This window comes from Bubalus bubalis, chromosome 13, assembly GCF_019923935.1.
Source record: "Bubalus bubalis isolate 160015118507 breed Murrah chromosome 13, NDDB_SH_1, whole genome shotgun sequence".
NCBI lineage: Eukaryota > Metazoa > Chordata > Mammalia > Artiodactyla > Bovidae > Bubalus > Bubalus bubalis.
In genome coordinates, this window is record NC_059169.1 from 60,485,437 (window position 1) to 60,497,864 (window position 12,428).

Consider the following 12,428-nt stretch of genomic DNA (forward strand, 5'->3'; position numbering starts at 1 on the left):
TAATACTGAATGAAGAACTCTGTCCTCCCATAATCACTACTAAACAAAAATAACCGAGCCTAGTGAAGCTGCACACCTTCCACAGCTGCAGCCCCAGAGAGGACTGCACCTGTCATCTCTGTGTCATTGCTGTCAAGTGACTCTTTTTTCCCTTTGACTTTAGTTATTTCAAAAACTTTCGATACTGCTCCTATGCTCCCCATGTCCGAATATGTATGCCCTTGACTGACGGCATTTCTTCATTTGAGGACCTCTTGGCTAACAATATCCTCAGAGTATTTGTCTGGGTTATAGCTTTCATAACCTGCTTTGGAAATCTTTTTGTCATTGGCATGAGATCTTTCATTAAAGCTGAAAACACGACTCACGCTACGTCCATCAAAATCCTTTGCTGTAAGTATATTTCCCGTGTAAATGGATTAAGGGTATCATAAGTGTGCTGTGCTCTAGATTACATCAGCCTTCAGCAAATGGCATTTAATATGAGTTACATATTCTGGGAAATTTTTTTTTTAAGTATGAAAGTCCTATTGTTCTCTTTGGTTACCCTGTTCTGGATTGCATGAGTCTGCAGTGATTTATGTCTTGGAAATGAAGTAACAGGGAGTCAATGAGTCAAGGGATGGATTATAGAAGGACAGGTTGTAGGTTACAAAACTGTGCTTTGTTTAACCTTTAATTGCAGTAACATCCATGTTCCTCAAGCCTAGAAAATTACTCCCTTTATTAAATATGTAAGTTATATTTTTTACTGTTTAAAACCTAGATTCCCTACATGACCCTATGGACTGTAGCCCACCAGCCTCCTCTGTCCATAGGAGTCTCAATGCAAGAATACTGGAGTGGATTGCCATACCCTCCTCCAGGGAATCTTCCCGACCCAGGGATCAAACCCTGTGTCTCTTATGTCTCCTGTATTGGCAGGCAGGTTCTTTACCACTAGTGCCTCCTGGGAAGCCCAGGCTCCCCACAACCCTAATTATCTCCCTACCACCACTTTTTCAAAATTATAAAGATGCAGTGCAGTACTTTAGAAATAGTACACCTTTTGAAGTCTGTTGACTCCTAAGTACTATTGTGGGTGTTTACGTTAGTTCATTTAGTACAGTATAGAGGAAGCAGATCTAATCAGAAAACGAAGACAGAGATGCTGAAACTACCGACACACACTCTGTGATTCTTCAACAGGTGCGGACTGCCTGATGGGTGTGTATTTGTTCTTCATTGGCCTTTGTGATCTAAAGTACCGTGGGCAGTATCAGAAGTACGCGCTGCTGTGGATGGAGAGCTTACAGTGCCGCCTCCTGGGCTTCCTGGCCATGCTGTCCACTGAGGTCTCTGTCCTCTTGCTCACGTACTTGACCCTGGAGAAGTTCCTGGCCGTTGTCTTTCCCTTCAGTAACATTCGTCCTGGAAAATGGCAGACCCTGGCCGTCCTCATCTGCATCTGGATTGTGGGGTTCTTAATAGCTGTGACTCCATTGTGGAAAGAGGATTATTTTGGAAACTTTTATGGGAAAAATGGAGTATGTTTCCCACTTTATTATGACCAAACAGAAGATATTGGAAGCAAAGGGTATTCTCTTGGAATTTTCCTAGGTAACTTATTTCTCATTTCCTGGACAAACATCATTTTGATAGAAGTACCTCAAATTTCAGTAAAGCCATATTTGTCCATTTCAGAAAGTAAGCAAATATAGTTAAGACTGTCTCCTTTTTTTAAAGGAAAGTTCTTGCTGCATATTTATAAGTTTTTATTTAAATTTTTATTAAAAGATTTAGTATTAAAAACAAAAACATACTGTCAGGATCTCCAAATGATCTTTTTTATTATCTGTGAGACCCTTTGATTTTATGTTCATACACAATGACAATGATCTGGAAGAATTCCAGTTCACTGCCATGTCCTGTGACCCTTCCAAGTTATTTGAACTCATTTTTTCAAAGTCTAGATATGAGCCAAATAAATAATAATAACAAAATTCTTGAAATTCACTAGCAGGAGATTATTTGAGTGAAAATGCCAGAAAGGTTTATTGCCTTTTATAAATGCAGCCCTAGAGTCAGCAACAGAAGGGTGCTTTTCCATTTCCTTAATTCTCCCTAATTTGTTAGAAAAGAAAACCCAACTTTTTCTATTACAAGTGAATGAGAAGTTTAGCCCCTAAAGATTAAAAAAATGTTTTATATTGTCTAATAGGTATCTCTCTTGTTTAGCACTAAGGCCATCTCCATGTTCTGTCTTTAACCAGGGCTGTATCATCAATTCAGTTCCCCCTTCGCATCTGGTCCCCTCAACTAAGGAAGAAATAAGCTCTGTCATCCTTTCTTTTTCATCAAATGTTTTTTCTTCAAAATATGCCTCTGACTTCTCTTTCTTTCAGTCTCTACCTGCTGCTGTCACCTTTCTTTAAAGCCTTATGACCTTCACCCTGAATTATTACATTAGTCTTTACTGGTGTTTTGGCCTCTGGGGTCTTTGCTCTCCTGTTTATCTGTTCACCACCTGAGTATCCAAAGGACTGAGCATCCTCTGCTTGGAGACCTTCAGGAACCCCCTACAACCAGGGTTAAGTTTAAATTAGTCACTTAAAAGCCCATCACAAAATGGCCCTAAGCACCAGTCCCAGCTATTCTGGTCCTATTCCTTCTCCCTCTGAAAAAGAAAACACTTTATTTGCACCATTTTAATAATACTTCTCACACACAAGCCTATTTGGTAGTTGTGTTTCATGGCTATATCATGTCTGCCGTATTGTAAGCCATTCCCAGTATAGGTGCACTTCAGGGAAAACTTCCCTCCCCAACACACGCATAGCCACACACACACACACACACTAACTACCTTATATTCATGGATTCAAAAAGGATTTATTGAGCACCTACAATAGGCCAGGCACGGTTCTGAGTACTGGAGATCAAATAGATTGGTCCCCTCAGACCTGCAGCCAGCAAGGAGGATGAAGACAAGTAAACACGTCCTCGTGTCACCGGCTGACAGAAGCCAGGAAGGAGGAGTGCAGACTGTCCTAGGAGCCCAAGACCTGAGGACCGGGGAAGGCGCCCCAGGAAAAATTAGCCCAAACGGAGGCCCAAAGCATGAGGATACACGGGCCAAGTGAAGGCAGACATTGTGTTCCAGGAGTCAGAGACCCGCAGCCAGGGAACAGGCCCAGATACAGGGCAAAAGAAGCTTGTGTGGCTGGATCTTGTGGTGGAGGTGTGGGGTGGTTGACAGGGTTTAGCACACGCGCGCACACACACGCACACACACATAAATATCATCTGCATTTACACAGCTTATGTGTGAGACATGGAGATAGTTTTGCTTAAAAATAAGAATATATAGTTTTTAAATAATTTTTAAATTTTAGAATATGTTTAGATTTAGAGAAAAGTTGCAAAGACAGTACAGTTTCCTGTATTCCAGACATGCCTCACCAGATCCCACTGTTGTTAACATCTCACATTCCTATGGTGTTTCCAGAACATACACTTCTGAACCTTTCTATAGGTCTGTTTTCAGGATTTGTACCAGAGAAACATCTTTTACAGTCTTTTTTTTAAATTCTTTCTGACAGCAGACCTAAGATCAACCAATATTGTGAAATCCAATTGTATGGCTTTGTAATGAGATTCCATGCGAAATGTTTTGGATAAAAACAATGAAACACCATGAATTTATAGTATTTTTCCCTAGACTTTACTAGTCTTACATACAATCTACTCAGATGGACGTTTTAAAACAACTTTGAAATTATATGGATATTTTACATTCACTATAAGGAATAAGATGAGCACTCAGGATTTTTATGGTAGCAAGAATATAACAAAGTGACCAAAAAGTCACTATCGTGGGATAAGTGACTCTAAAGCAGTAATTCATATAGTTGACTTTTTAGTTTTTCTCTTACTCTTCTTTTTTCTAAAACAGTCTAAAGAGTTCTGAATTTTGGTTTAGATTACTGTGGACAATCTGAAGGAAAATAAAGATTTTCTTTTGTCCTAGGTATTATTTTTATTTAAGACCAATAAACATGAGAAATAATGTTTCTGATGCTATTATCTTCTTGATATCCCAAGGTTGTCTTAATCATATTTATAAGATAAAGGAATAGGGCATATTGATTTTTTGATATGTACATGTGATTACAGTAATCCCTTAAGGTTTGAATTTGCAGAGAGATAAAAAATGAAGTAGCCTTTTTCCTGCTTTAAAAAAGCTACAGATTACTTCATGATAGACCTAGATCTGAATTTCAAAGTCTATAATTCTTGGTAATGTGTTTATGTATTTGAAATATCTTTTTGATCTGGCGAACCCAGTGCCTTTATTCCAGTTTATAGCCGTGAGTTCAGGGTTTTACCTGATTACCACTTGGCTAATACAAAGAATGGTTCTTGGAAAAGGCACCATACCAAACATCTAAGTAATACAGTATTTCTGCTGTTGATGTATACACCCGAGATGTTAAGAGCTGTGCTTTTCCCAACAGGTGTGAACTTGCTGGCTTTCCTCATCATTGTGTTTTCCTATACTGTCATGTTCTGTTCCATTCAAAAAACTGCCCTGCAGACCTCAGATGTGAGGAGTCACATGGGAAGAGAGGTGGCTGTCGCGAACCGTTTCTTTTTTATAGTGTTCTCTGAAGCCATCTGCTGGATTCCTGTATTTGTAATTAAAATTCTTTCCCTCTCCCGGGTGGAAATACCAGGTCAGTCCCTTCTATGATTCCCAAGCACGTTGTGTCTTCTTTCGTCCTCTGTTTGACGAGGCCAGAATACAGGGTCTTACGTGTAGTGAATTCTCCACAAATCCCTACAGCTTGAGTTATGATTTCCTCAGTGTTTATATAAGCATATATATACATATATAAATAAAATATATTATATATTACATATATATTTTTATATAAATAAAATAAATATATATGTGTATATATATAATTTTATTTGCTTTTTACTGTTCTGGCCTTCCTTGCTGTGCGGGCTTTTCTCTAGTTGTGGCGAGTGGGGGCTCCTCTCGAGTTGCGGTGCACGGGTTTCTCGTTGCAGTGGCTTCTCTCGTTGCAGAGCATGGGCTCTAGGACGTGTGGACTCAGCAGTTGCAGTCCATGGGCTCCAGAGCACAGGCTTAATAGCTTTGGTGCATGGACCTAGCTGCTCTGCAACATGTGGGATCTTTCCAGACCAGAAATCGAACCCATGTCTCCTGCACTGGCAGGCGGATTCTTTAGCACTGAGCCACCAGGGAAGCCCTCCTCAGTGTTCTATAATCAGTATGTTAAGATAGGAATTGGATAATGGTGTAACCCTGACTAGAATAATAAAACACAGGAGATAGAGAAAAACTACATCTTAGTGTCTCACTTCCACCTGAGCTAGATAGTGGTGCTTCACCAAGGGTACGTAAAACAGAACAAAATATTTATGCCCAGGTTCCAGCCTGCCTCTGAATTCAGTCTATAGGGACCAAGGCCTAGGTATGGATATTTTAGAAAAGATGCCCCTGTGATTCTGAGGTGCACCCCCTGGTTAAGAACCACTAGTCTGTTTCATGGCCCTGGCCATGTGGTTGTCACACTGGGCCCGGTGGATGGCTAAGTAACAAACGTGTGTGTGTATGCTTAGTCGCTGTCATGTCCAACTCTTGCAACCCCACAGACTATGGCTTCCCAGGCTCTTCTGTCCATGGGATTCTCCAGGCAAGAATACTGGAGGGGGTTGCCGTTTCCTTCTCCAGGGATCTTCCTCTTGCATTGCAGGCAGACTCTTTAAGTAAAAAACTCCTGCAACTATTTATGTCCCTCTGGCTTGTCAGATGTCTCACAAATGCCACACAACCTATCAGCTTAGTCTTATCCCTTTAACCTATCAGCTTAGTCTCACGACAAGGTTTTCTGATAGTAGGGGTTGTGGTAGTTCATTAGTTGCTAAGTTCTATCCGAGTCTTTTGGGACCCTATGGTAGGGTAAGTAGCCCATCAGGCTCCTCTCTCCATGGGACTTCCCAGGCAAGAATACTGGAGTGGGTTGCATTTTCCTTCTCCAGGGGAACTTCCCAACCCAGGGATGGAACCTGCATCTCCTGCTTTGCAGGCAGATTCTTTACCACTGAGCCACCAGGGAAGCCTGATAGCAGGGGTAGTAATCGTCATTCTCAGAGAAAGTCTAAGACATTTCAGACCATGATAGGGAACCAGATCAGGAAGAAATTACTATGAAACATTATTGGGCCACACACTAGTCTTTCTCTACATTTTATAGTTCAGCAGTTTGAGGTTTGTCTTGAATGCCGCAGTGGAACCAGGAGAGAAGTCTTTACCACACTTGACTAAGCCTCTCCTTCCTCGCCCAACTTCCCATGGTGTTGGGAAAACTTAAACCCACCCCTTCCCCACCCTCCAAGAACTGTGGGGTCTTCTCCACCATGACAGGTGGCCAATAGTACCTGGGCTCAGCCACAAAGGTAAGCCGGCTTCAGCCCTCCCATCTCAGTCCTGAGATGATCTAACCTTACATCACCGAGTGACCCTGAGACTAACGGGACACCTCATTCCTGATCACAGCTTCCTTTAAGGACTCAATAGACAAAAAAACCCAAAAAAACAAAAACGGCTTTTCTTCCATCACATACTGTTTGTATCTAATTTTTTAAAAAATTAAGAACAAGTAATATATAGTAATATAAAACTTCATTGAATCAATCTAAGATATGCTAAATACAAATGTTTTTCTTTCATATTCTTTCCAGTTAAAAAGAAATAAGGAAAAGAAAGAGAAGACGGGATGAAAAAAGGAGAGGCAAACATAGAAAAAGGAGAAGGGAGAGGTCAAAGGGAAGGAGGAAAGGGCAGATAAGTAGTCAGAGAAGAGATGGAAAGCAAACCAGAAGAAGAACAGAAAGGATGTAGGGAAGAGCGGGACTAAGAGAAGAGCAAGCAACAGTGTGTGAAGGATAAGAAACTGCGGGGTGGGGAAGCAAGGGGTTGCAGTCACAAAGGAGTGGGAGAGGAGAAGGCAGGATGCTGGTCCCCCGAGATGACAGTTCTCTGACTCTGAAGATAGGGGAGGAGGCGGCAGAGTGTGGTGGGTCTGGAGAACCGCAGGGCTTAGTGCTGAAAAGGGACGTCCGCAGAGCCGGCCCAGCTCCCGGACATCAGTCATGTAAGTTATCATCAGCCCCTTTCACAGATAAGGCAGTTGAGGTCTGGGGAGCTTAGTGATTTGCCCATAGTCTCAGAGCTAAGAAGTGCAAGCCTAGCGTTAGGCTCTATTTGAGGAGGAAAACACATTTCATCCTAACCAAGTAAATGATGTAGCCAGCCCATCGTACCTCTGCATTCCAAATCCATGGATTCAACCAACCACACACCGAAAGTATTGGGGGAAAATTTTCCAGAAATTTCCAAAGAACAAAACTTGAATTTGCCTTGTGCTAGCAAATATTTGCATAGTATTTACATTGTGTTTATAACTCTTTACATGCAAGTACATTGTATTAGGTATTATAAGTAATATAGAGATGATTTAAAGGGAGGATGTACATAAGTTACATGCAAATGCTATGCCATTTTTTATAAGGGACTTAAGAATCTGCTGATTTTGGTATATGTCCCACCGTGGATATCAAGGGACAACTAAATTCAGAAAATGCTCTGTCATCCAAAATATCTCCTCCCTTTTTGTGAAACATTTCCCTTATATTCTATTAGCCTTTGAAAGGCTTCACACAGAAGGAGTTCACTGAGTTTGGAGATATATATTTTTTGCTCCTCAGATCTTCTGACTCCATTCTGAATATAATAGTATAAGGCAGAAAGATCTTCAGGACTGAAATTTAGACCAAGTTCAGATCTGACTAAACCAGAAGATTCCTGGACATTGTCCAATTAATTGCTTATTTTCCTATTTTTCTATAAGGAAAGGCAATAGAAACTAGAAAAGTAAGTATCAATTTATAGTTTATAAAGTGTTTTCACATGTTTCCTCCCATATTGATTTACGACAAATACAGAGTAGTTACTAAAACTCAGAAAAGTTCATGTAGGACCTTGAATCCGGAGCTCCTATGCTCTTCTGGCAAAGAGATTTTCCATAAGGTCAGAGAAGACTTAGATGGAACAGGTAGCCCTCTCAAAAACGGCATTAACTATAGCATGTAATGTGTTTTGTGTGTATTAAATCTTCACCTTTCTTTCACGTTTCGTTTCCTTCTCCAGACACAATCACCTCCTGGGTCGTCATTTTTTTCCTTCCAGTAAACAGTGCCTTGAACCCAATCCTCTACACTCTCACAACCAGCTTTTTCAAGGACAAGTTGAAACAGCTGCTGCACAAACATAGAAGAAAATCAATTTTCAAAACTAAAAAAAAAAGCGTGTCTACTTCCATCGTGTGGGCGGATGACTCCTCCGCACTTAAACCTGGGGCTTTGAGCAAAATAAACCTCGAGGACAATATAGTGAAACCAATTTCCTAGTCATGGTTTTGGAGCACTGGGCTTCAAAGGGACTACCTGAAAAAGCACAGCGTTTGGAAGATGACGCCTGCAACGCTTTTCATCTTTACTGAGAGCAAAACTTGACCGCACTGGGAGCATAGTAGGAGGGTGTCAGGCATGACGTTCCAATGGCAGTCGTGGTGTTTACCACCTGAGGACTGTACCTGAGGGTCTCCTCACCCCAACATACCTGCGAGGCACTAATGGACCCATAAATAGCAGGCTGATGGGCAGTGGATCTCTATCTCGGCAGCACGGCCAGCCTACCAGTGGATGCCCACCCGTTGGCCCTGCACAGTCTGCTCTTAAATTGAGTTGCGCTGTCATTAAATAAAAACATTCATGACATCTAATTCTAGCGTGGCCATAATCGCATTAAGCCTAAATCGCTTTCCTTGCTTTTTCAACGTCAAATGAATCCATCAGCATCCTGCTGAAGTGATAGCAAAAGGACTTCTGAGATGTCCACTCACCTCAAGTCCTCCCTAAGGAGGCCAGTGGAGCGGCAGCTTTGAAAGCAGAACTTTGCACAAGGCTCGAAGTCTAATATATGACCAGAGGGGCGTGCTGACTATTCACCTGGTACCGTTCACCTTTCTGGCTTGTATGTGATGTCAGAAGAGCTGCACTCTCAAAATATTTTTCTTAAGGTTGCCCATACCACAGAGGAAAATTGGGCATTACAACTGCCAAAAACTATATTTCCATATGTTTTAAAATATAATTTCTCTAGAGCATCATCCCTATTGCTGGCAAGTTCTGCCTTCACAGAACACACAGATAAGTGTGAAGGGGGATTTAAGAATACTGGACTCAAATTCCCATTGTTTTTAACAAAAAAGCTAGTAAGTTTGTTCTTTTTTTTTTGGAAAATGAAAAGCACTTGTGAAGGCCTGGACATGTTTTTGTACTGAAAGATTATATGTGAAAAAAAGAATCAGGTAAATAAAATTCTATTTTGCAATTGTGTGTGTATTATTTTAAGTTCAACAAAGACCACATTTATGTGCTCAGTAGCTTCAGTCATGTCCGACACTATGGATTATAGCCTGCCAGGCTCCTCTGTCCATGAGATTTTCCTGGCAAGAATACTGGCGTGAATTACTGCGCCCTCCTCCAGGGGATCTTCCTGACCCAGGGATCGAATTCGTGTCTCCTGTGTCTTCTGCACTGGCAGGCAAATTCTTTTCTGCTGAGCCACCAGGGAAGACCAGCAAAGACCACTGATAGGGCTTATTGACTATTAACCACTTTTTCTCTGGTAGAGAATATAATTCAGAAACAAACACATAACCTCAGTTAACAAGATGCTTTTTACATTTTTTTTCTTCCCCCCTTTTCCAAATCATGAAGCAGTAACTTAATTTCTTTATTTTTCACTTCCTTCGGAGTTCCCTTAACGAGATGAAATGTAAGCAGGTGAGAACCCCAGACCACCTCCTACTGCATATTTATCTAGTAGCATCCAGGATGAAAGGAATCCCAGAATTGATGCATCACAACTGTTTTGGTAACGTACTGTTATTATCTAATATTGACTAAAACCATCACGTGAGTTCCTTTATTTTGATCACGTGAGATATTTCTGACATCAGTGAAATCTTTCCACATTTATTCTAGAAATAATTTCCCTCCCCATCGACAAAGCTGCCCTTTTTTCTTACAGTTTCAAATTTTCCTCCTCTTGTCTCACTATGATTAGTTACTTCCCCATGTGCCTATTTTATTAAATGTCCTTTCTAGTCCTTGAACATCATATGATTTATTTCCTAATACATTTCCCAACATCAGAAGCATAAATAAGGAATAGACCCCGAGCCTTGGGTATTTCAGTCTTAGCACAAATGTGTATCTCCCAATTTCCCATTCCTGAAAGGCATCAGGCATGGGCCAGGAAGTGAGGCTCTGGGAACTGTTTTTGATTGTCTGCATTCTTGCTATTGAGCTTTGGGCATGAGGAGAAGCACAAGGGCAGATGCACCAGGGAAACTAGCAGCATATGTCAGAAGAAATGGAAGTTATTGATGCATATTGGTCAGCAGCATGCCAACAAATAGTACCAAAATGAATTCTAATAGCTTAGTGATTTACAATCTTATTCTGTACTGAATATATAAACAGAAAACCATCAGAAACCATCAGCTTTATTTTTGCTGGACATAGCCTGGCTTTCCCCCCTCGAAACCCCCCCAAGGGAGGGTTTTTTTTTTTATTTTACTTTACAATATTGTATTGGTTTTGCTATACATCAACATGAATCCGCCACAGGTGTACACGTGTTCCCCCTCCTGAACCCCGCTCCCACCTCGCTCCCCATACCATCCCTCTGGGTCATCCCAGTGCACCAGCCCCGAGCATCCTGTATCATGCATCGAACCTGGACAGGCGATTTGTTTCACATATGATATTATACATGTTTCAATGCCATTCTCCCAAATCATCCCCCCTCCCTCTCCCACACAGTCCAAAAGACTGTTCTATACAGCTGTGTCTCTTTTGCTGTCTTTCATACAGGGTTATTGTTACCATCTTTCTAAATTTCACATATATGCATTAGTATACTGTATTGGTGTTTTTCTTTCTGGCTTACTTCACTCTGTATACTAGGCTCCAGTTTCATCCGCCTCATTAGAACTGATTCAAATGTATTCTTTTTAATGGCTGAGTAATACTCCATTGTGTATATGCACCACAGCTTTCTTATCCATTCGTCTACTGATGGACATCTAGGTTGCTTCCATATCCTGGCTATTATAAACAATGCTGCGATGAACATTGGGGTACACGTGTCTCTTTCAATTCTGATTTCCTCGGTGTGTATGCCCAGCAGTGGGATTGCTGGGTCGTATGGCAGTTCTATTTCCAGTTTTTTAAGGAATCTCCACACTGTTCTCCACAGTGGCTGTACTAGTTTGCATTCCCACCAACAGTGTAAGAGGGTTCCCTTTTCTGCACACCCTCTCCAGCATTTATTGCTTGTAGATTTTTGGATAGCAGCCATTCTGACTGGCGTGAAATGGTACCTCATAGTGGTTTTGATTTGCATTTCTCTGATAATGAGTGATGTTGAACATCTTTTCACATGTTTGTTAACCATCTATATGTCTTTTTTGGAGAAATGTCTGTTTAGTTCTTTGGCCCATTTTTTGACTGGGTCATTTATTTTTCTGGAATTGAGCTGCAGGAGTTGCTTGTATATTGTTGAGATTAATTCTTTGCCTCATTTGCTATTATTTTCTCCCATTCTGAAGGCTGTCTTTTCACCTTGCTTATAGTTTCCTTTGTTGTGCAGAAGCTTTTAAGTTTAATTAGGTCCCATTTATTTATTTTTGCTTTTATTTCCAATATTCTGGGAGGTGGGTCATAGAGGATCCTGCTGTGATTTATGTCAGAGAGTGTTTTGCCTATGTTCTCCTCTAGGAGTTTTATAGTTTCTGGTCTTACGTTTAGATCTTTAATCCATTTTGAGTTTATTTTTGTGTATGGTGTTAGAAAATGTTCTAGTTTCATTCTTTTACAAGTGGTTGACCAGTTTTCCCAGCACCATTTGTGAAAGAGATTGTCTTTTCTCCATTGTATATTCTTGCCTCCTTTGTCAAAGATAAGTTGTCCATAGGTGTGTGGATTTATCTCTGGGCTTTCTATTTTGTTCCATTGATCTATATTTCTGTCTTTGTGCCAGTACCATACTGTCTTGATCACAGTATAGCCTGGCTTTATTATATCACCTTGTTTTATTCTTGCTTTATATCTGATTAAACTAGCCCATGCCCATCAGGAAAAGACCCCAATGCTGGGAAAGATTGAAGGCAGTAGGTGAAGGGGATGGCAGAGGATGAAATGGTTAGAGAGCATCACCGACTCAATGGACATGAATCTAAGGAAACCCTGAGAGATAGGAAAGGACCGGGAGCCTGGCATGTTGC

General features: G+C 41.0%; 1 protein-coding gene across 1 annotated transcript in view; it reads left to right on the top strand.

The window, feature by feature from the left end:
• Window positions 1-9,438, top strand: part of RXFP2 (relaxin family peptide receptor 2) — a 97,189-nt gene extending 87,751 nt beyond the window's left edge. Inside the window, exons 16-19 of the mRNA XM_025263075.1 lie at window positions 164-393; window positions 1,189-1,599; window positions 4,497-4,715; window positions 8,222-9,438. Coding sequence (XP_025118860.1) covers window positions 164-393; window positions 1,189-1,599; window positions 4,497-4,715; window positions 8,222-8,481 — 1,120 coding nt within the window. The 3' untranslated portion in view covers window positions 8,482-9,438. The remainder of the gene's footprint in view (window positions 1-163; window positions 394-1,188; window positions 1,600-4,496; window positions 4,716-8,221) is intronic.
• The last annotated feature ends 2,990 nt before the right edge of the window (window positions 9,439-12,428 follow it).